The sequence below is a fragment of the Jatropha curcas genome, chromosome 1, assembly GCF_041381405.1.
Source record: "Jatropha curcas cultivar XTBG-Jc1 chromosome 1, XTBG_Jcur_1.0, whole genome shotgun sequence".
In the NCBI taxonomy this organism is placed as follows: domain Eukaryota; kingdom Viridiplantae; phylum Streptophyta; class Magnoliopsida; order Malpighiales; family Euphorbiaceae; genus Jatropha; species Jatropha curcas.
This window is the reverse complement of record NC_143151.1, coordinates 27501394-27525111: the sequence shown is the minus strand read 5'-3', so window position 1 is coordinate 27525111 and position 23718 is coordinate 27501394. Positions and strand designations below refer to the sequence as shown.

Below are 23718 nucleotides of genomic sequence, written 5' to 3'. Positions count from 1 at the left end.
CACACTTCCCATTCAGTGTGTCGGTACTTACACGCACCTTATTCTCTTTCTCTTTTCTCTCGTGACCCGCCCTCCTTATATTTAGCGCTTAACGCCAACAACTACTTACAACACTCCATCATGAACCCCTCTTCTCTTCTTCTTCATCTCCTTCTCTTAACTCTCTTAATTTCCGAATTGCCATTGTTTCAATCGAGCTACCATGACTATTCTCAAGCATTATCTAAATCTATTCTTTTCTTTGAAGGCCAAAGGTCTGGTTATTTACCGCAGGACCAACGCATTACTTGGCGGGCCAATTCGGGCCTTAGCGACGGCTGGACTTACAATACGGACCTTACCGGCGGATACTATGACGCCGGTGATAATATCAAATTCGGATTTCCGATGGCATTCACTACAACAATGTTGGCTTGGAGCGTTATTGAATTCGGAAATTTGATGCCTCCTAATGAACTTAGAAATTCTTTGGTCGCTATTCGTTGGGCTACAGATTATTTGCTCAAGACGGTTTCTCAGCCTAATCGGATTTTTGTTCAGGTAAAGTAACTCACTCATGGCGTACTCTTTTTATTTGACTGTGGGAGACTGTAGTGTATTGTAGTGTAGTGGTGGTTTTGTAATCTGTGGGGTATTCTGGGGTAATTTGGGTAGTTGGATTTTTGGGTAGTTGGATTTTAGGGAGTAGTTTTGTCGTGGTTTAACTAATAAGGAACTGTATAGAGGTACGTGGGCTTTGGTGGGCTAAGGTTTGTCGTGTATTGACCATTTTACCCTTTCCTTTTAAAGAGACCCCACAATTAATTTTGTTTTTCTGTGAGGCCCGTTAAACTAGAATAACATCGGGCTGCATAGAAGTAGTACAATTTTTGAGGTAGAGAGATTTTAAAGTATTAGTCGAACAAGAAGTTAAAAGACCAATGAAATTACATATTAATTATTATATAATTAATATTTTATAAGTTTTTTTTTTATTTATTAGGAAATTTAATTGATCAAAATAACATGATTTGATTTACTAAATTGATAAAAATTCTTTTTACGAGAATATTCGAACTCAAAATCTTTTATTAATACTAACTAGAACACACATTACAAGTCTTTTGATTCAAGGGCTTAGCTAAAAATTTATGACTTCAAGGATCTAAATCCATGATTTGGATTTGCAGTTAATCAAGGTTAGTTTAATTACCTGAAATCTAACTACTACTTTATAAAATATATTTCTTGACCCTCATATTAGAAGTGGATAACTCTTTTTAGTAAATGATTAATTAAATAATTGAGTGATGGTCTTACATTTTCATCTCAATATCAAACTTCTAAAAATAATATTACTAAAGAGTGACATTTAAAATTAAAATTAAAATTTTAATCGCTTATGCTATAGCATAGATGAATCTGCATCACCTATTTCGCGTGAGGAGGACTTTGCCACCATACTAAACAGAATTGTAGTTAATTATAGCCACCATCCATGCCACATGGCAGATGTAAGGTACATAGAGGTACATTATATTATTAAGTTGGGACATCCAAGGCTTGATGATGCAATAGAGAGGACCCATACTTCTTCGTTGGTGACACAACTGGACCGCTTTTCACCATGAAAGTCCGAGAATTGTATGGGTCTACAAAAACTGTCCTCATCATCTTGCTTTTTTATGTTTCATTTTAGATTTTTATAAAATGGAAATTATAGCAGAAAGGAATGTTAGCCACACTCGTTTGAAGAGCGAGTGTCTAATATTTTTCTTCCTGAAATGCATTTATTACCTAGTTTGATCTGTTTCCTGTCATCACAGCTAATTGGTTTTGTTTATTAAAGTCAAGACATCAACACATAAACAAGTAGAATCAGTAGTTTAATGTCTAATTTGATATATGATTTTATTGCCATAATTATAATATGAATTGGGGGTTCAATTTTTTTTTTATATTAATTATAGGTAGGGGATCCAAATGCTGACCATATTTGTTGGGAGAGACCAGAAGATATGGACACTCCTAGAACCGTCTATGCTGTGGATGCACCTAATCCAGCGTCAGATGTTGCCGGTGAGACTGCAGCAGCTTTGGCGGCTTCATCCATGGCCTTCCGGTCATCGGACCCTGGATATGCCGATACATTGTTAAGAAATGCTGTTAAAGCATTTCAATTTGCTGATAATTACAGAGGAGCTTATAGTGACAACTCTGACATTAGAGATGGGGCCTGCCCTTTCTACTGTGATTTTGATGGCTATCAAGTGAGCTTACGTCTCTTAATCACTAACCTAGTTTATCTATCTATTTTAGTCATTGCATTATTCTAAGTTTTGTCACATGTACACTGTCTGTACTAATCGTATTATTTTAATTAATTTGGATAAGGATTTCATTAAAATATATACATTAATCTCATTGATTAGTGTACTCATTTGATATTATAATAATATGTTTTGGTTGTTTTTTTCCCAGGATGAATTGCTGTGGGGAGCAGCTTGGCTTAGGAGGGCATCTTACGATGATACTTACCTTAGTTACATACAAAACAATGGCAAAACACTTGGTGCTGATGAAAATATTAATGAATTTGGTTGGGACAACAAGCATGCTGGTCTAAATGTTCTTGTGTCCAAGGTTAGTAGTGTAATTCCAACATGCTAATTAATTAATGAAGTGATTTAAATGTACAAAAGTATAATGTTAAAGTTGATTTTATTATTGTGTAGGAAGTACTGGAAGGAAACATGTACTCGTTAGAATCATACAAAGCATCAGCAGATAGCTTCATGTGCACCCTTATACCTGAATCATCCTCCTCTCACATTCAGTACACTCCCGGGGGCCTCATTTACAAGCCAGGAGGCAGCAACTTGCAACATTCTACGACAATTTCATTTCTACTGCTTGTTTATGCAAACTACTTAGAAAGAACATCTCAATCTGTCAATTGTGGCAATGTCAATGTCAGTCCATCTTCCCTTCGTCAACAGGCTAAGAGGCAAGTTGATTACATTTTAGGAGACAATCCATTGGGATTATCTTATATGGTTGGTTATAGTAATAATTATCCTCAACACATTCATCATCGTGGTTCATCATTACCATCGGTTAAGGATCATCCTGAATTTATCGCTTGCAAAGAGGGTTCGATTTATTTTAATTCAACAAACCCTAACCCCAATATACACGTCGGAGCAATTGTGGGCGGTCCTAGCAATGATGATTCATATGCGGATGATCGAGCTGATTATAAGAAGTCTGAGCCGACTACATATATTAATGCACCATTTGTTGGTGTGCTCGCTTATTTTGCAGCAAACCCTAATTTTAGTTGAAAAAAAATACACATGCTATTTTTGTATATAAGCCAATATTTATTGGCATTACAAAGTATAGGGGGAAAAAAAGAATGTCTCTCATCTTTGGGAAAGTGAAGAGGGTAGAGGCTTGTTATAGGCGTTGAATTTGAGAAGTTGAATCACAAAACCTTATTGTGAGTTTTTTGAAAAGTGTGTATAAGGAGCTAACTTTGAGATGTAAAATCTCAACATAGCTTCAAATTTGATGAAGGAAATGAAAAATTTCAATTTCATTCAAAGTTCGTGTAGCCTCACATTTTTCTTGCGTTTCAGATTAAATTAATTAGCTTTCAATCAATTGGAAGACATGTGATGCGTTTTAAAGACTTGAAATTCACATCCAACTTCAGCAGAACAGGGCACTGTAAATTTATGCAATGATAGGCTTTATATTAAATGAGTTAAAAACCTCACTTTTGGACATAATTTCACATTAAATAATAATAAAATATTTATTACATTAAGTAATAATAAAATAATTAAAAAGATAACGAAATGAATGGTAAATCTTAATTAAAATAAATATACGAAATGAATGGAGATAAATTAATTTTATACAAGTAGATTAAAATTCACTCTCACGAAAATCAGTATATTTACGTTAATCTAGGTTAATTAAAACGTGAATCATGACATATATAATTTAGAAAGGACAATTGGATGTCTCCTAAAATGAACCAAAAAGAACGGCCAAAAGAGCATAACAAAAGAAACAGATTAGAAGGATTGACAGTTACACCTACTAACTTATTCCGGTTGGACACCAAACTAATTGATCTATACCAACCAGCTACCCCATTAACTGGTTTCATGGCCTCCGGCACGGTGGTTCGATCTGCCTTCGACATTAATCTTGCCATTTCCATTATTGCCGTTTAAATGGTTGGTTCATGTCATTGTATGTGAAAGGTGTTCTACTTTTTGCAATACTTCCAACAAAACAAAACGACACCGTTAGTCCAAATATACCATAGCAAATCCCGCGGAATTCATAGCTGTTTGATAGTGAAACCTTTAATTGAAAATCTGGAGAAATTCTTAATATTCTATCAAGTTATTTCATATTTTATTTAAGCTTTAATTTTATTTTAATAGCAATCTATCGTTATTTTCACTCTTTTAATTTGTGCATGAAAAATATCAAATATTTTATAGAAAATAGGAAAATAAAAAAATAAGTTTAATAATCATCCTGAGTGACACATAATAATAAAAATTGAAAATCTCTTTTATATATCCAATTACAATTTGTTGTCAATTTTTGTGGTAGTTAATTATTATTTTTTGTTCAATATTAAATTTAGTCATTTTTATTTTCTTAAACAGTTATTTAATGTCAAATCTTATATTTTCAATTGTATTTAAAAATATTATATATAAAAATTCAGTTGAATCATATTAAATCTGATTGAATTCTCCGATTCAGTAAACTCCTCACCTTTACCAGTTCAATAATCGATTTGATTCTCAAAACACTAATCTGAAAATAGCTTTTAAGGTGCATGAAATTCATATTCCTCTTAATATATATTTGACTAATAATCAAGAAAATAATATTACAGATTATTATGATGATAGAAATAATTGCATATGCTCCTTTCAAAAAAAAAAAAAAAAATGCTAAATTAAATCTACATAAATGGCATTATCTTAAATTGTTGATCATATATATGTGCTTATATTTCACTTATAAAGTATAAAAATTACTTATAAGGAAAATTTTTCATAGTTGTTACAAATAATAAACTAATTACTAGTAATAATTAAATACATGTAGATATGGGACATATAAAAAATATACTTACATAATATTATTATTGCATACATCAATTAATATGTAATCTAAAATTTGACCACAATTAACAATTATTTGGATGATTGAAAAATATTGACTATATATTTATTTTATTATTTAAGAGTTTAATTTTACTAAATTAATTTTCTACCCGATACTATTAATAAAAATGCAGCCATGTAAAAATTTTGGAGAAAAGACCATGTAAATTGCAATTAATTTCTTCTGTCCATATAATTTAGATTTGTGCAGTGCAAGGACTTCATTGATTTGGGCCCCTCCTTGCGCTGAGAAATATCAGATAAGGGCCCAAATATTTTGGGATCATAAAATTTAAAATGGGCCCACTGTTCAACCCAAGAGCCGAATTAAGGGTTATTTAAAAAAAAAGAAAATAATTATTTGTTCGTTGAGATTTACCGTTATTTTCTAAGTAGTCCAATTTTTTTAAAAAATATTTAAAATTTCCATGAGATTTGTCTCCCTCGTACGTACTACTTGGGCATTCCATAAAAAAAACACAACTTTTCTGTTAATTTGAAATAAAAATACAAAATTTAACTATTATAAACTTCTTTCTCATATTACTCTCTCTTCTCTTTTAAAATACTCGCTGCCCATCAAAACTTTGTTTCCATCACCAAACAAGCCATTTTTCCGTTTTCGGTCACTGTTCAACCACCTCTAGCATTGGATAACTCAATGTGGGTATGAGACCATCATCTCGACCTCCTCTCCTTCATCAGCGCCAGGTTTTGATAAAGATAACCCAACTCTCTCTCAATCGTATCACCTACCATTATCTGCTTCCCATTTTCAATCACCTCTAATCGATCTCAGACTAAAGAAGCCTCCTTCAACCGTTAATTGCCAATGAGATGCTTTCGTCTTCCTTCTCGATGTTGAGAAATCTGCAAAGTGTAAGCTTTATTGATTCACTGTTGTTGTAGCGACAATCATTAAATTCCGGCAAAGGCTATCGGTTAGGTAGGTCTCAAAACACCACTTTCTTCTTCTATACCCCATCCCCTCCTTTGATTTATAGTTTCTTGTGGTGATTGGTGAGATTTGTGAAGTTAGGTTTGAAAATGAGATTTTTCTAAAATTTTGGCTAAGTTGATGTTGAATAGTTAAAATTAATCCAATAATCGAATCCTTCATGGAATTTCAAATCTTTTGTTTATAGGCTTGTTGAATGTATGATAGGTGTCAGTTTTATAATATTTTTAGTATAGTTTTTAATTAGAATTTTAGTAAATTTTATCACTTTGATTTGTTTTTAATTCATTTTAATTATACTTTTGTTCAAAGCTTCTTTGAATCGTAACCCACTTGATCTGAAAGAAATTTGCAGGGTTTTGACACAGAACGGAGCATTACAAAGCAAAATACTCGGTCTCAAGCACGCCCAGCCCATGCTAAAAGGCACTCCCGTGCTAAATACTAAGGAAAATCAAGTGGAGAGTCAGGAGCGAGCACGACTAGCTCGTGCTAAATAGCACGCCCGTGCTCAAAAGAAATTCAAGGCGTGCTTGCCTAGCACGCCCATGACGAAATCTATCTTGGAAGGACAGAGACAAGCACGCCTTACCCGTGCCAAGGTGCACGCCTTACCCGTGCCAAGGCGCACGCCTTACCTGCGCCACAAAGACTCATCTGAGCATGTTGCATAGCACGACCCGTGCTCAACCATCTAGAGTTTCAGACTCGAGCACGCCCAAGCCGTGCTTAATGGCATGCCCGTGCTTCAAAGGCAGAACGGACGTGAACTAAAAATGCAAATCAATCCTTTTCTCACATGGGCCCGCCTCGGATAGTTTCCTAAACGTACTAAACAAGATCTAGACCTATTTTGGAAGAGAAAAGAGTCCTAACTAAGAAGAAATCCAATGCCTAAACAGTCATAATCTCCTAAAGAAGATTTTATACTTAATAAGGATTCTATTTCCTAAACGGAGTCAGATTTGCCTTCAGGAGGTCTATATAAAGAGGAGAACTCTTCATTGATAAAGACAGCTCGAAATTGAGTAGTTTTCTACATAGTTCTCTCTCTCTCAAAGGTCTTAAGCATCCAAGATTTGTGCCAAGATTCAAGGAAGCCATTCCACATAGTTGTTACCTAGTTTTTATCTCTAAACTCTTAATCTTGTTTTTCTCTTTATTGTTCATCACTGATTATGAAGATTTATTCATGTATTACTGAGTTTTATTTAATTACTATGTCTAACTAAACTTTTATACTAGAGATTTGATGTAACTTAATTCGATTCCAATTTAAAAATATTAGATCTGTTTTTCATTGTTCTTGTTATAATTTGTTATTGAACTTAAAGCTTCCAGGCAGAGTTTCTCCCCTGGATTGAATTATTTCATTAATCACTATCGAGAGAAGAGTTTTTGATATGAAAAAGGTAATGAATTACTTGAGAATGATAACTTGATGCGGAAGCTATATGGTTTGACTCAAAGGAGGTTTTCATAAGTTAATGACCTTAGGTTATGAATTCACAAAACAACCATAAAACTTAGTGATTTAATTTATGTTTGATTGCTCTATTGGAAGATAGGTAATTAGACTAGATTAGAATAGCTAACAATATATAGGGAGAGCTTGTTAGTGACTTTAGGGTTGTTTCTCCTACTTGAACAATTAAAATCGATTAACAGACTAATGAAATAAATTGGATAGAATTAAGTGAAATCAAATTCCCTAGTAGTTTAAATCCTTGATTTCTTTTCACCTAAACTTTGTTGCTTGATCCCTTTCTGTTTTATTTTCGAATTTACTTTCCTTATAACAAATCTCTCATATTGTCGTTTAAATAATAATAGGTTAACATAATTTTGGTACTTGATATACAATCCCTATGGATACGATACTTTCTCACTCTATATTACTTGTTGCGATTTCGTACACTTGCGAAAATCTCTGTCAATGTACTTTATCTCATTGATCATGGTTGATTGAACATCTAAGTCAGTAAAACTTATTACAATTAAAATACATATTGGTGCTCTTTGTTTCATGTCATGTCGAGAAATAATAATTTGACCAGATTTAAAATATGTTAATCCAACTACATTTTTGAGGGTCATTACTCATTTTGTAGATTCTTTATCTTTTTTTTTTCTTTATTATCCTTTTTTTTTTCTTTAGCCTTTGAATTTGATGGTGGATTTGAAGTGAAATTCTTGCTAAGCAATTGGCAAGTTTAGGAACTCAAATGTTTATCCATTCATTTTTTTTATATATATACGAGAAAGGGGAACCAAAAAAAGAACCATGAAAGAATATTTACTGTTGCCAAATAGTACTATAAAAGAATATTCACGGTTTCAATTAGGTGGTAGTCTGGTTGGTCTTTTCACTCATGTGAGAAGTAAAAGATCTCGAATTCGAGTCTTCTTAATTATAGTTGTTTTCACCAATTTAATGAACCAATGGAGCTATCCCTGTTGTGTAACCTGCAATAATGTTTCAGCTCAATATAAAGCTGAACTCGTCATCTTGAACTACGATGAACTAAATAGAATATAAAGTTGAACTCGTCATCTTGAACTACCATGAACTGGCAGCCTCGCATTAGATAGAATTGCTCTACTCCACAATTGATATGGAGTAACTACCAGAATTTTTAATTAATAACCCAAAAGAAGTTCTCCAAATCCTTATATAAAGGACTTCATATCCTACCTTAAAGATTTACCAATTAACTAATAAGCCTTTCATAGCCATTCTCTAACTTAAGCATCATAATGTCTGCATGTACCCACTTCACGATACTCAAGTGCTTCCAGTTGTCATCTTTATCTACTACGCATGCCACTACCCACAAATTTATACTTTACTAGTTATGAATAATTGACTCGGTGAAAATTTCTCATGTTGAGCTATTGATGAATTAAGCTTTCTATTTAGAGAATACTTTTTTGTAAAGAGATTATCAAATTCAACAATGGTCGAAAATAGAAACGCTCAGAATCACAAAATTCCAAAAAGAAAGAAGAACCAGAATAAAAAACTTTCTTTTGTTAATGAAACAATAGAAGAAGAATATCTGATCACATATGTTGAGCAACTTCAAGAATCAGAAAATAATTTTGAAACTAAAACAAAATCTAAACAGCTCATGCAAACAATCAGATTATTGCAAAAGGAGTTAGCATCAACTGGGGAAGACTTGCAAATCCTAAAAATAAAAGAGTTTGATGAGTCAAGCAAATCCTTAATAGAAGAAAATGAAACTGTAAGGCAATTCATAGCTTGGTTCAATACTAAAGAGAATCATGCGAAAATTTGAACTATAAAACGATTTGTCGTGCATTCACAAAAGGAACAATTAAATTTGTTGGATCCCCGATAAAAAACTCATCATAGAGTTGCTAATAACTTATGGACTGAGCTCAAAAATACATTTGTCTTTCTGATACTAACTCCACTCAAAGTTCAAAGCAAAAATGAATTCAAATCTAGAGCTTAGGACTGAGATTCTCATACTACGGTTCAACTGATCATTCTCTCCACGAGAACGGCCATGACCTTGAGAGTTTTCTTTCAAAAGCATTAAGGTTTTTCAGCTATGTTGTTTGAGTGCTCTTTATGATTTGGTTGAGTTTAAAGTTTTGTTAAATTGTCATTATTAGTTTAGTTTATATGAATCGTCCAAGCTAAATTAAATTGAACCATGAACATCCTTACCAGACCAAACCGGTTCGATTCTGGCGGAGGAATATTTTTCCGAATTGTTTTTAATTTCTGAAACTTAAACCGCCAATACAGGCATGAATGAAACGCCAGCGTTTCAAGCCTTTTCTAGTTCTAGGTTTCTAGCAATCTCCGTCCCCCTCTCTCTCCAACTCAAAGTCTCGGTGGAAGTGAGATAGACAGAGCCTTTTCCAGCTGATGATAGATTAGGTTTTTGCGGTTCCAGTACGGTATGTTTCTCTCTTCTTCTTGTGTAACAATTATGGAGATTTCTCTTCTTCTTCTTCCAATTTTTTATATCTGTATGTGGGAATATTTACTATATTACCTGTATTATGTTTAAGTGGAATAGAAGCCATGGATGAAATTAGAAAATGAAAGGAAAGTAAAACACTTTTGCAATTCGAAGATTTCTCTCTGCAATTCAATGGTTTTCTTTTCTTAATATTATGCACGTGTAGTATCAATTCAATACGGTTCAGGTTTTTTGCGTCTGATTTCCAAATTTTATTCCATTTGGTGTGGTTGTTTGGGTTGATTTTTGGAAAAGGAAAAGAAAAAAAAAAAAAACTCTTTTTTTGTTTTAATTAGGGAATCTTATGATCTTTTTAGGGTGCCTCATGAATTTGTCATAGGATCACATATGAATTTGGCTTTATCTTGGTTTTATGTTACTTAATTATCTATTCATTGATTAGTTTGGATAATTAGCAACTATGTAAATTTTGAAGAAGTGTAAGGTGCAAGAAAACCTTATAGAGCAATATTTTTGAATTGAAAAATTGCAATGCGTTTTCTATGTTGCTGCTTTGCGGTGGTCTTCAGCTATTTCAATATTTCATAGAATTGTTGATTGTGCGTTTTGGCATGGGTGCCACGGCTTCATTCTTCTCATCTTTTCTCTCATTGTTTTGACTACTGAAGATTCTTCTAGATTTTAGATTTTTTTAATTTTTTTTCCTTATTAATGCATGTTTTATGTTCTTGTTCAAAAGTTGTTTCTTTTGTGAAATAAGGCATACAAATATGCTTAATGCAACTGAAATTCAACCACAAAATAGTTGGGTTCGTGTTCAAGGCTAACTTTTAGAAAGGTATAGGGCCACTAAATCATTTCTCACTATTTCTTCATACCGTGTCCATGTCATTGTAAACCTACAACATACCAGCATTAAAGAAAACCAAGACAAAAAGAGGTAGTTTTCAACATTTTTTTAAATGACATCTCATGGTCCTGAAATTGAAAATTCTTATGAATCGCTCTGGAACTGTATATATTGATCAAATAATTGTGACAGACAATGTCTCCTAATAGGATTCATTAGTTAAAACATGAATATAATTTGCATTCTTTCAGCAAAGTGCTCAAGTTTTTTGCTTGTCTCAGGCCTTTGACTGAACTATTATACTTTTCAGGTTTGATCAACTGTACATAAGGCCATCTGTTTTTGTTGCTGCAGACATTGTTTTCTATATATCTTTAATTATGGCTTCTAGTGATGATATACTTGAGGGCTCTGTTTCTTCTATCCTTGTTGAGTCTTTAAAGTCTAACCAAACTGGAGATGCTCTTTCACCTGAAGAAATATGTTGGGTTGATTCTTGCCTGGTTAAAGATCCAGAAGTTTTAGATGGTGATTGGAGTTCAATGAAAGATGCCTTGACAGAAATCCTTGGTTTGCAATCCAAATCAAATGACTATTACTCTACACCTGAAACCGACATTGAGATGCTTCATTCTGCTGAACCAGTAACTGTTAATACCTCTGGAAGAAGTGATGTTAATTCTGTCCTAATCAATAAAGAAACAGAACCAAAAGATGATAATTTTCTAATGGAGGAGGAGACTGGTATTTCATTATTACCAACAACTTCTTTGGGAAATGCTTTTCTGCCGAATTACAGGGAGGACAACCACAGAGAAATGGAATCCATTGGTTCAGGACTTGATATTAGTTACTCTGCTTATCAGATGGAGCCATTGGATGATGATTGGAGTTCAATGAAGGATGCCTTGACAAAAATCCTCGGTTTGCACTATTACTCTACGCCTGGTAACAACATTGAGATGCTTCATTCTGCTGAATCGAGAACTCTTAATGCCTCTGGAAAAACTGACTTTGATTTTGTTCTAATTAATAAAGAAACAGAGACAAGCAATGATGATTTTCTAATCAAGGAAGAGACTAGCATTTCATCATCACAAACTTCTCCTTTGGAAAATGCTTTTCTGCCAAATTACACGGAGGACAACCACAGAGAGATGGAATCCATTGATTCAGAACTTGATGTTGGATATTCTGCTTATCAGATGGAGCCATCAACACGGGATATCTTTAGGGTCTGGGATTTGGGTATTCCACCGGAGGAGGAAGATGAGCTTGTTAAACAGTTAAACAAGGCCCTTTCAGAAAGTAACGTTCAATTGATGCCATCTACAACTGATGATTCAGGGGCATCAAAGGATTTGATAGAAGAATCAGTTGATGATTTAATTGCTGGCCTTGCAGAAATGTCATTGAGTTAACATTCTAACTAGAAAAATGCTATTCTCAGTATAATCTTCACATTAATGTATCTACTAGTCTTGCTATATTGACATAGTTGAATGAGGCATTAGATGTTGCACTGAATTTTAAGTTATTTATAGATTTTACAGCAATATGTACATTATTACAACAATTTTTCTGCATTTTAGCTCATATTTTATTAACACCCATATAGAAATTTTAGTTCTCTGTCAAGAATCAAAAGTGCTTCCACAGCTGATTGCAAAACAACGAATCAAGAAATGGGGTTAGGTGACCTTGATTTGGTGGGGGATACGTGAGATGGACCCGCCAAATGATACGTGGACCCACTAAACTCCGGGTGGCATTGATATTGCTTAGGCCACTCATATGGATAGCTGATCTGGCAAGCTGACTGTTGCAACTAAACCATAGCCGTTGATCAAGTAAAGCAAGAAAACAAATAAGGGAGAGATTGGAGCCTCACACTTTCTTTCCAGAGGAATCACTCAAAACTAGACTTATTTGGACTCAGTACATTGTGAATATGATGCATTTGTCTATTCTTTTATAAAAATCTGAGCTTTAATTTCAATTTATTTACGGTGAGAATAAAACCATCCATGTACACCATGCCTTAGTCTGTCATGCTATCATCCACATGGCAAGCCCTTATTCGTCGACTCACGACAGCCTCAAATGTGACATCTTATGATAACACAAAAGCCAAATATAAATACACTCAATACATTTGCATATATGTGGTAAAGAGGCACTAACTTAGAGAGGAGATAAGATTATACACTGTTTGTAAGGCTTCTATACTCATTAGCGGTTAGCCTCTCAACCAAAGCAGCAAAACAGAAAAAAAAAATGGCCTCAGCTTCACTCCTCAAGTCTTCTCCAGTCCTTGACAAGTCTGAGTTTGTGAAAGGTCAGTCTCTCCGCCAGCCTTCTGCATCAATTGTCCGGTGCCACTCCGCCGCCTCCTCTGCCCTCACCATTCGTGCCAGCTCCTATGCTGATGAGCTTGTCAAGACTGCGGTATGGTTTTTTTGACACCTTAAAAAACTTTTTTCACCATCCTTTAACTTAAAGCTTTAGCTTATAGCAAATTCAGAAGAAACTAGCTGGTCATTAGACAATAGTTAGCTTACTAGTTGAGTTTCTGCCTAGTACTGCAGGATTGTAATTTGGCTAGCTTCTTTTTCTTTAATGATTATATGTTGCTATTGTTTGTTGGGGCTGCAGAAAACAGTTGCATCACCTGGACGTGGTATTCTGGCAATGGATGAGTCCAATGCTACCTGTGGAAAAAGACTTGCATCAATAGGGCTAGAGAACACTGAGGCTAACCGCCAAGCATACCGTACACTTCTTGTTACAGCTCCTGGCCTTGGCCAATACATTTCTGGTGCTATCCTCTTTGAGGAGACTCTCTACCAATCCACCGTTGATGGCAAAAAGATAGTTGATATTCTTGTTGAGCAAAACATTGTCCCTGGTATCAAAGTCGACAAGGTACATATTATATATATAATAATGTATTGCATGATTTTGGTTTTGAAGTAGATTTTACTATGTACTTAAATTTTGAGGTAGAAGTTAAAGTGTTTTATTTAGACCCATTAGCTTGTTAAAAAGGATTTTGTATTAACATCTTAACTTGAACAACGAATGAGAACAACAGGGTTTGGTGCCTCTATCTGGCTCCAACAATGAATCATGGTGCCAAGGTCTTGATGGTCTTGCCTCTCGCACTGCTGCTTACTACCAACAGGGTGCTCGTTTCGCCAAATGGTATAAAAATAACTATTAGACTCTTTAAACACTGATTTTCAGAAACACACCTTTTAAATATAGCAGTTTGAAACTATTGTTATCTGTTTGAAGTTTTTGCTATTAAAACGGCTTAAACTCATAGTTTTAGTGTCTTTCATTTATCAGGCGTACTGTTGTGAGCATTCCCAATGGGCCATCTGCTTTGGCAGTGAAGGAAGCAGCTTGGGGTCTTGCGCGCTATGCTGCTATTTCTCAGGTATATACATGTATAGACGGTGCTTGCATTGTTACTTCTTTTTATGTACATAGATAATTCCTATCACGAATAATTAATTTCAAATTGAGAAAAATTTGGTTGGTTGCGTCCTGTAGGACAATGGATTGGTCCCAATTGTGGAGCCAGAAATCTTGCTCGATGGTGAACATGGCATTGAAAGAACATTTGAAGTTGCACAGAAGGTGTGGGCTGAGGTTTTTTTCTACTTGGCAGAGAACAATGTGTTGTTTGAGGGTATTCTCCTGAAGCCAAGTATGGTCACTCCAGGAGCTGAATGCAAAGACAGGGCCACTCCTCAACAAGTTTCTGACTACACCCTCAAACTCCTTAAGAGGAGAATCCCACCAGCCGTCCCCGGAATCATGGCAAGTTCCTTTCTATTTCTTTTCACACTCCTGAATATGAAGCACTGACAATATAGTTTTAGATGTATATCAGCAGAAGATACTTTTTCTGATGCGACAAGGCATCTAACACAATGCCATGTGCTAATTTCTTTTCAAGAATATTAGTTTCTAAACATCCTATACTGTGTATTAACTCGGAAACTGTGAATAATTTTGGTGGAACAGTTTTTGTCTGGCGGGCAATCTGAGGTTGAAGCAACCCTGAACCTGAACGCCATGAACCAAGGTCCAAACCCATGGCATGTGTCCTTCTCATATGCTAGAGCTCTGCAGAACACCTGCCTGAAGACATGGGGAGGCAGACCAGAGAATGTGAAGGCAGCTCAGGAAGCTCTGCTTATCCGAGCCAAGGCCAACTCCCTTGCTCAGCTTGGCAAGTACACCGGCGAAGGAGAATCAGAAGAGGCCAAGAAAGAATTGTTCGTTAAGGGCTATGTGTACTAAGCTTCAAAAGGTTGAAGAAGATGCATGGAGGAAAAGGAGGGAAGTAATTAAAATGCAAAATTAATTAATTTGTCACTTAATTGTGTGTTAAATGCTTTTTATAGCCATGGAGACTATTTTTGTTCTTTTGTTACATGTACTTTTAGCCACTTAATAATCCTCTTGCTAATGAGATTAGTTAGTGTGTACTTAATATGATGCACCATTATACTAAAACCATTAAGATGGCTATAGTAGTTGTTTATTATTATTGTTATTATAGATTTATGATCAACTCATATTAATATTTCATGGAATATTAAGAATTTAAATCTTGTTTTGGTATTTTCTCCCTTTCAAGATGTGTTCCTATCTGCATAAAAAAAGGGGGTCTAATTAAAATATATATCAAAAAGTTACAATTACATCCAAACCTCTCAAAGCTGCAACAACTGCTGACATAAGGTTAGCCAAAAAGGATTTTATGAAGCAACTAAAGTGATCACTAAAACAATTTTTTGGATAAGGGCAATGACACAGTCATTAAGTGGGTAAGGAACTTATCCTAAATAATAATATGCAAGGAAAGTAGATGCCATTGTGGTTCTTGAGAAATGCACGTACTAATTTGATGGCATATGAAAGTGCTCAAACGAATAGCCAAACACGAGTGGTTTGATTTATCTTTTCAGTAATATAAAAAGTGAGAGTCTTCTTAATCACCTGAATTTTTATCAATTTAGTGGATAGGTCAATGGAAAGATTGTTTATGTTATAAAGTCCATCGCGTTATTTTGACACATTAATCAAAATACCTAATTTTTAAAATTTAATTATGTAATCCATCGATTTTGTTGCTATTTCACTATTTAATCCTTACGAGTAAATGTGAATTTATAAAAGGATTAAATAGTACAACAGAAATAAAATTGAAAATCTATATAATTAAATTTTGAAATAGAAATCCTAATTAATGTATTGAAGTATCACTAAGAAACTAAATAATAATTTCCCTTATTTTATATCTTTCATGGGCAGGCCTCATCTCCATTTTTTTTCCTAAATCTAAGGAGACATTATGGGACAGAAGGAAATTCCAAAAGGGAATGGGGTCGTTGTTTTATCGATCTTTGCAGAGCATAGGGCTTGCCGTTTCTGCACTGCAGATTGCTTCAAAACGATGTCGTATTTTAGTTCTTTGGAAAAACAACCCCGCTGGTTTGCTTGCTTGAGAATTCTCTCTCAAATATTCTGGAAAGAAACTGATCCTCTAGCAAAATCAACAGTGAGTTTCTATACCCCTAATTTTTTTTTCATAATTTGCTTTTTATTTTGTAATTTTTGAGTCCCATTGTATATCATATAATTTGCTCTATCTTAAAAAATGAATCAAGATATGATTTTTTTTTTTTTTATCAAACATGACATTTTATATATTTGTATAAAAAATTAATTTTCTTCCCTGTAGTTTTATTTTAATTCTTCTAATTCTTTGCTATATGGTTATCAAAACCAAATTAACATATCAATCAAACTAGTTGAACCGTAACCTATGAAATAACAGGTTCATTCAATTAAAAGACTAAGCAACTCAAGATTAATTACGGTTGAACCACAGGGTTTTGAACCTACTCCAAAGAACGGGGCAAATTTACCCACTCCATTTAAAGGACGGGTGTGCCCGACCCATCTAATGACTTACCCTAGAGATGAGTAAATGATCGGTTCAATTTAAATCAAATCAAATTAAGGGCAATAAATAAAAATTAGCATCTGAACCAAACCATTCAATTAGCTGTTTTAGTTTTGCCATGTTGATTCAATTTTTATCCAACTGATTAATTTCTATGAAACCAACTCGAATCAAATAGCAATTTCAGTTCAAACCAAACTCGACAAAGCAAACCTCCTTTGCACACCCCTTACCCCATCTAGTGACCTGCTCCATTGATTTTTAGTTTTAAAAAGAATAACTTGTAACTTTTTTTAAAAAAAAAATTAAATAGAACTGGATCTACCATGTTATACAAAACAACCGACAGAACCGAAGGCCAAAGCGACACATTTGGATTTAGCTCAATCAGCTATTTACCAAGACTTGGTTCGTTGATTTATTTGATTTAAACTAAATTTATTGTTTGATTCAAATCAATTTCATAGAAATTTATCAATTGAACTAAAAATTAAATTGAACGGAATCAATTTAATTCGGTTCAAATGACAATTTCAGTTCAGTTTGATCTGAGTGTTCAAAAGCTTCAGCTTGCATTTTTTTAGTTTCGATTAACTGATTGTTCAAAAACTTCAGTTCGCATTTTTTTTTTTTTTTTTTTTCAATTAACATTGTTTGCTCACCCCTACATGTCATCGGTCCCCCTAATGCAGCCCCTATGTGTTCCCTTATTGGATAATAATCTTTTAAATAGCTTTTAATCAAAATACTAAACGCTATTTTTTTTTATAGTATTTATTAATATAACGTTTGATATGACTTTTAGAGTTAAAGTAGCGTTTTCATAAAAAATTAACTCATGTATTATATAACTTTTAACATTTTATAAAAAACTACTCAAACTTCTAACAGCTACACGCTACTAAAATAGTTAATAACTACCAAAACAGCTAATTTTACCGAATAGACCCATAACTATATAATAGAAAACCCAGCCCATATCTGATTGTAGGTAATGCCCACCAATTTCCCCCGGCAGTTCTCAGCAATTAAGAGACAGACAAAAGCTTTACTTCAGAGTCAATGGGAGGCCAACTTTAATACAAGTACTCTTAGTTAATTCAGATACATACCACCAAGTACTCTTTAGTATTGAATATAAACACAAAGGACTAGCAAACAGTGGTTCGTGCAGGCAATAAATGAACCAAATGCTTAACGGCTATGCTATTTCTTAAGACACAACATGTGTTTGCTTTAGATATACATTCTATTTACTTTGCATAAGGGATGATGAAAGCATACCCACAGAAAAAATGGAACCGACAGTATAAAACAGGTTGCGATACTCAATTTTGTCACCACGCATCCAAAAATATCTGCAACCACAAATTAAACAGCAAGAGAATGGTCCGCATTATTCCCAGATAAATAAAGACTCTTCCATAATTTCGTACACACAATTAGTTGCTTTTCAACTAGAACCAAATTACCAGCCAGAGATTAATATGCAAGCAGCGAGAGACTCCTAAAATACACTTCGAGCAGGACCTATCAATGGCTAAACATTTCTTCATTTTGTTGATAAAGCCATGTAAAGGCAGTAACAATGCATCTAGGCAAACAAATAACTAGTGTTCTCTTTATCTAGAAGCTTCATATATTGACAAACAAATGAGTCCTCAACTCTTAAATAGCACCACTCACTAAAAGATGAAATCTAGTGGTAGAGGTTATCTCAAGCATATGCAATTGGAATAGCTTATATTTATGTAGACCCAGTCCAAAGATCTACCCTGAATGACGAGAATGCACGTGAATAAAAGAAAACATGAAAACACTAGGTTTTAGTTCTGCTTCATCCAATGATGGTCCCAAATCCAATCAGCAAAAATTATCAATTATAGAAGATGTGAAGACCATGTTTTCATATTATGTCCATCAAACAAACAACTGTCCAGAATCCTATTCAGCAACAGGTTATCAATCATAGACGACCAACCCGAAAGTCATAATCAAATCAATGTCTTGGAACCTATCAACATAAATAATAAATAATGTATATTTTACCTAATCCAACATCCGAAAATATGGATTAGTGAAACATCCAGAAAAGGTCCACAAATGAGTTGGTGTAATCAGACGTCATAACCAGCTGCTGCAGATTCAAACTTCACATCTGAACCATATATGCATCACAGATATGCAACAATAATTATTTTCCTTTTCAAGTACAAGGCTAAAAGCATTATTCTGAAGTCAAACACAATAGTATAGAGTTGTCAGAACAGATTGGGAGTAGGGACTACTTATCAGCAAAATGAGACATCTGTTTATCATCCATGAGGTTACTTTCTAAAGATTCAAATTTTCTATATTATGCTGCCAAATGTAATGATCGCAACAATAAGGAGCCAACCTGCAAAACTATCAATTCTGGAGTAAACAATTACCTTTACTTCATGAACCATTGCTTTCATCTGATTATTAAATTGGTTCATCATGCAAGAAGAAGCCTCTCTAGTCAAATCATCTTCATTTGAGGTACTCCAACTTTACTTATGTTATAGGATTGAATATTCTTAAAAAGGTATCCAGCAATTCGAATGCAAGCTAGGAAAACTTAAAAATGAAAATTCTGGAAATTGACAGCTTAGATCAAACGGTGCGACACATCTAATCGCCTTACAAAAATAGAATGTAGAAAAGACCATCTGCATTTATAAACCATAAAGTTCTTTAATCCTCTATTTAATTAAGAATGATGATATACTCAATTCTCTTCTTTAGCATCTTACAAGAAGTAGAGCTTTTAAGTTTCAAATAAGAGGACTTCTCCAACAATTAGTTTGAGGAATGCTATGTCAAAGCTAACTGGATGCTTTCCCATGACATTGATGTTTACATTAACGTGATAATAAATGGAGAAACGGTACATGTGAACCAGACTGACTTCATGAATTGTGAAGTATGTAGATTATACCTCACTTATTTTTCAGGCTCTCTTTTGAAGGATCCAACAGGAACCACACTTGCAGATTCATGATTATTACCACTCATAACATCTATAGCCTGGTCCATGAAACAAATACAGGTGTTTAATTTTGCTAATTGCAAGGCTAGTAAGTATAAGTATTACAGTTTTTAGCAAGCATGTGAATAAGGAGGCATGGAGTAGCAAAATATAAACATTGATGTCATGATGGTCAATGGAAAAGCTCATACCTGGTTAGTGGAATTTTGCCCATGTACCCGCTGAGGTCTGGCATTAAGATCAATTAATTTATTATCAATCTTGCCATCACCATCTATGTTGTTCTCCATCATTGTTATAGAAGATGCTCCGTGATTTTGTTTATTTTCTCTCAGTGTGAGTATAGGCGGCTGATTTTGGTCCCTCCTTGTGTCATTTTGATCAAGCTGTTGCTGTCCTAGTTCATCCAAATGGCCTGGTTTGTCCCCTGGAAACTAAATTAAACAATCAATGGAAGCATATTAATTTTGGGAACCTTCTCTGACGAAAATGAAAAACAAGTTGAAAGTCCAGAGACAAAAACCTCAACTCTCTGCCTAAATAAGAGATATCTCCCATGCGTTCTTTTACCACCAACATGCACAATCATATCGCATTGCAGACAGAGGGAACTACCATCTATCTCACAGTAAAAGAAAGCTACATGCATGTTGCAAGGAAGCAAAAACCTCAATCTCTCGTACAGAAGTTCAAAAATGCATATCCTTGCAAAAAGCGAAACTATTAAATTTTAAAAACCTATACCAGGTGCATTTTCACATATGTCACAACGGGGCACATCGCTAGGATCAGCCAACCCAACACGTACATGTCGACTAGCAAGCTTGTTACATAAATGGACCTGCAACTCCGATGGAAAAAAAAAACATCATGCAGATTTTTTCCTACTAGAAGACATGGAAGAAAATTTAGTAACATACGAGCAAGACCAACATACTTTCTTTAAGAAAACAGATAGTTCATATTCCATAATTAATTAATGATAAATTTTAAATACAGCCCAAATAAGACACTACACACCAATATACATTCTTATCACTGTTTCTATATCTAGAGAAATATGAGCTTTAAAACAAATCAATCAAATGCTCAATTATATCATGTTTCAAAAAAAGTGCTGCATAGGCCAATAAGTTGAGGGCCCTTATGGTGAGTTCTTGCATAAGAAATCTACATGAAGGCGTTCTCCACAATGTCTGGCGCAAAATCTGTTGTCTTACAATTAAAATGACCAACCTCGCTGTCGAAACATTGAGAGCACACAGATAGAATCAAGTTAAGGCATGTTGAATCCCCAAAACGTTTTCTTTTGGCAAGAAAGTCAAGCCAACTATAATTAGCAGAGGTATTCGAGTGATACTGTGTCTATAATAACTGGCTTCAACGCTTGGAATGTTACATGCGTAATTCTTTGCTTCATTAGTGAGTCACATCAACCCAGAGCCGCTCTGACATTTGGAACTTAAAGGACTCTCAATGGAAATTTCAAGAATTAACCACAAAGTTATTCCCTTAATTGCATCAAAAATGGGTAAAAGACCAAATTACCTAAGAAAAAAAGGCAACTTTGAAATGGTGCAAGATAATAAACTCCCATCTGCTTCAATTTAATGAAAAGTTCAATCTATCTAATCACAGTTTACCAAAGCCAATACACAACAAAAGACTGGAATAGTTGAATTCAACGCTCAAAACACTATAAGCGCAATAGACTATATTCCTACGATAACATGCTTAGGATTATCAGATTCTAATGAAAGTAGAATTCAGCTTAAGAAACCAAACAAATTGATGGCTTAAGAAAGAGAACAAAAAAAAAAAAAAAACAGATTCAAAATTACTTAAAACAACATAACATACAATAACTCTAAGTTCCAAAAGAAGAGATTTAAAATAGAATTAGAATTAGCACAGAAAATTAGTGAAAAAAGAAAATATACTTTCTCGTCACAGGAGCGACAGAGAGCGGCCTCGTCGGCAGCGCAGAAAAGAATCGCGGCGGCGCTTTCGCATACATCACACAACGTTCTCATTTCTATTGCTCTCTTCGTTATTTCTCTTTAATAAATAAACAACTGATTTCGTTTTATGCGCTTGTCATAGTTTCTCCTTCCATCTCGTCAACGCCATCACAATTTCCTTTGAAAACCAGAATGTTTATGATCAGTTTAAGACCGCCTGAAAAAGCAAAATCAGATACTGAGACTGTGAAGAAAAGAGAGAGGGAAAGACACGGAGACAGAGACAGAGATAGAAATGGAGGCTCAAGGAAGGATAAATTTAGTAAACGGCGAGGGAGAGAAGAAGAGGAAGAAAAAGGAAAGAAGACAAATAAAGGTCGTTTCGAGTCTTACAGACGGAAACAGGAAAAGAAATTGTTTCCGTCTTGGCTCTCTCTCTCCCTAAAGTCGCTGTTGCGTCTCTTTTATTTTACTACTCGCTTGTTTGCCTTAGACACGTTTCGTTGCTTTTATGCTTTCAAGCCCTTAATAATAAAAATATATACTGCAAATTTCCAATTCTGTTTTTTTTGGTTTTATACCAATAATTTCAAATACTCTCTCTCTCTCTCTCTCTCTCTCTCTCTATATATATATATATATAACAAAAAAAAGAAAATTTGAGAGGCTTTATTTATTCAGTATCCTATTTTTTAATAAAATTTTATAATTTCTTTTGTTTTCTGCTACTTGATTGGATGTATTTTTTTAAATTAATTATTTAAATAAATATATATTGATTATTAGGTCTTTGAAATAATTTTTTTATTTACGTTTTTGCTACTTGATTAGATATAGTTTTTAAGATTAACTATTTAAATAAATATGTATCAATAGTTAGGCCTTTCAAACTTAAAATAAATATATTTCATTTTTTTGAAATTTATTTTTAGATAATTAAGCTATCAAATTCTAAAATTTTTTCTCATCCTTTGCCACTTTCAATACGCCTAGAAATTGAGAAAATGATGAATGCCTTTTGGTTGGGTTCTAAGAGAGATTAGCGTCGTAACATTCATTGGCCTGCATGGGAGCGTATGTGCACGAGTAAGGTTGATGGCGGAATGGGTTCCCAGCGTATCCACAGTTTTAATTCGGTATTGCTTGGAAAACAAGGTTGGGAAATCACAGCTAACCATGATCATCTTCTATCTAGAATTCTTAAAGCCGGATATTAATAGGGAATTCCATAATGCCCAGTTGGGGCGAAGTCCAAGTTATACATGGAGAAGTCTTTTTTGCTCTCAAGGCATACTAAATGCAAGGCTGAGATAGAGAGTTGGAACCGGTACTAGTATTGGTATTTGGTCTGAGCCGTGGGTTAGTGACAGTCCTAATTTCAAGTTAGAATCTCTCATTCTTGCTGGTTTTGAGGATTTGAAAGTTTCTGATTTAATTCTCTAAGATCGTCGTTGCCGGAATGAGTAGTTTATTCGTGGTCTTCTCTTGCCTTAGGATGCTGATCTTGTTCTTCGTGTTCCCTTGAGTTTGAGAAGTGTTGAGGATAAACTTCTATGGCATTGGGTGAAAAATTAATGGTGTATATTCTGTTAAATCAATATATCAAATTGATTTCATTATGAACACGAAGTTTGTCCTATATACAGAGCAAGTTTTATGGAAATAATTATGGAGGATGGCTATCCCACCGAAGGTGAAAATTTTTGTTTGGAGAGTTGGCAAGGATATTATCCCAACTCCCTCAAACTTGGTGCGGATGGGTGTTCGATCATGTTTATAATTTGTGTGCTTTCTGTGATCCATCT

General features: G+C 34.3%; 4 protein-coding genes and 1 long non-coding RNA gene across 11 annotated transcripts; 4 read left to right on the top strand and 1 right to left on the bottom strand.

Annotated features, from left to right (window-relative positions):
• On the top strand, nt 1-3586 carry LOC105643840 (endoglucanase 24). Its single transcript, XM_012229057.4, has 4 exons — nt 1-540; nt 1950-2249; nt 2461-2622; nt 2715-3586. Exons 1-4 carry the CDS (start codon nt 121-123, stop codon nt 3321-3323), a joined length of 1491 nt encoding a protein of 496 aa, XP_012084447.1. The 5' UTR covers nt 1-120; the 3' UTR covers nt 3324-3586.
• A 2105-nt stretch (nt 3587-5691) lies between these two features.
• On the top strand, nt 5692-7441 carry LOC149499282 (uncharacterized). The gene is made up of 2 exons (XR_016319874.1): nt 5692-6129; nt 6497-7441. It is a non-coding gene; the product is annotated as an uncharacterized LOC149499282 (long non-coding RNA).
• Nucleotides 7442-9756: 2315 nt separating this feature from the next.
• Nucleotides 9757-12529, top strand: LOC105643839 (uncharacterized). 2 transcript variants are annotated; one of them, XM_012229056.4, is made up of 3 exons: nt 9757-10077; nt 11264-11901; nt 11992-12529. In XM_012229056.4, the coding sequence occupies exons 2-3, from the start codon at nt 11334-11336 to the stop codon at nt 12372-12374; spliced, it is 951 nt and encodes a 316-aa protein (XP_012084446.1). In that variant the 5' UTR covers nt 9757-10077; nt 11264-11333; the 3' UTR covers nt 12375-12529. The 2 variants fall into 2 exon arrangements, with proteins under 2 accessions (XP_012084446.1, XP_012084445.1); XM_012229055.4 differs by having other exon boundaries at nt 9796-10077; nt 11264-12529.
• A 578-nt stretch (nt 12530-13107) lies between these two features.
• Nucleotides 13108-15460, top strand: FBA1 (fructose-bisphosphate aldolase 1). The gene is made up of 6 exons (XM_012229054.4): nt 13108-13401; nt 13609-13878; nt 14048-14157; nt 14305-14395; nt 14512-14781; nt 14989-15460. Exons 1-6 carry the CDS (start codon nt 13231-13233, stop codon nt 15265-15267), a joined length of 1191 nt encoding a protein of 396 aa, XP_012084444.1. The 5' UTR covers nt 13108-13230; the 3' UTR covers nt 15268-15460.
• A 2507-nt stretch (nt 15461-17967) lies between these two features.
• LOC105643836 (B-box zinc finger protein 19) lies at nt 17968-22418 on the bottom strand. Of its 6 annotated transcripts, XR_001047337.4 has the most exons (8): nt 22307-22418; nt 21893-22130; nt 20697-20793; nt 20476-20591; nt 20144-20386; nt 19902-19990; nt 18989-19097; nt 17968-18297 (listed from the first exon to the last, which is right to left on the bottom strand). XR_001047337.4 is itself a non-coding variant. In XM_020683124.3 (6 exons), the coding sequence occupies exons 1-5, from the start codon at nt 21983-21985 to the stop codon at nt 19907-19909; spliced, it is 633 nt and encodes a 210-aa protein (XP_020538783.1). In that variant the 5' UTR covers nt 21986-22391; the 3' UTR covers nt 17968-18297; nt 19902-19906. The 6 variants fall into 6 exon arrangements, 3 of the variants coding, with proteins under 3 accessions (XP_020538783.1, XP_089582644.1, XP_037492080.1); XR_001047336.4 differs by having other exon boundaries at nt 21893-22390; XR_002285499.3 differs by lacking the exon at nt 19902-19990 and having other exon boundaries at nt 21893-22392.
• Nucleotides 22419-23718: the final 1300 nt, after the last annotated feature.

Excerpts from the sequence above, each read along its gene's own strand:
- LOC105643840 (XM_012229057.4), top strand. The coding sequence starts at position 121 with ATGAACCCCTCTTCTCTTCTTCTTCATCTCCTTCTCTTAACTCTCTTA. Across the intron at positions 541-1,949 it reads CTAATCGGATTTTTGTTCAG|GTAGGGGATCCAAATGCTGA; the intron begins GTAAAGTAACTC and ends TATTAATTATAG. Across the intron at positions 2,623-2,714 it reads TAAATGTTCTTGTGTCCAAG|GAAGTACTGGAAGGAAACAT; the intron begins GTTAGTAGTGTA and ends ATTATTGTGTAG.
- LOC105643839 (XM_012229055.4), top strand. The coding sequence starts at position 11,334 with ATGGCTTCTAGTGATGATATACTTGAGGGCTCTGTTTCTTCTATCCTT.
- FBA1 (XM_012229054.4), top strand. The coding sequence starts at position 13,231 with ATGGCCTCAGCTTCACTCCTCAAGTCTTCTCCAGTCCTTGACAAGTCT. Across the intron at positions 13,879-14,047 it reads CTGGTATCAAAGTCGACAAG|GGTTTGGTGCCTCTATCTGG; the intron begins GTACATATTATA and ends TGAGAACAACAG. Across the intron at positions 14,782-14,988 it reads CAGCCGTCCCCGGAATCATG|TTTTTGTCTGGCGGGCAATC; the intron begins GCAAGTTCCTTT and ends TTGGTGGAACAG.
- LOC105643836 (XM_020683124.3), bottom strand. The coding sequence starts at position 21,985 with ATGAGAACGTTGTGTGATGTATGCGAAAGCGCCGCCGCGATTCTTTTC. Across the intron at positions 20,592-20,696 it reads CATATGTGAAAATGCACCTG|CTTTCTTTTACTGTGAGATA; the intron begins GTATAGGTTTTT and ends ACATGCATGTAG. Across the intron at positions 20,387-20,475 it reads TATTTAGGCAGAGAGTTGAG|TTTCCAGGGGACAAACCAGG; the intron begins GTTTTTGTCTCT and ends TGTTTAATTTAG.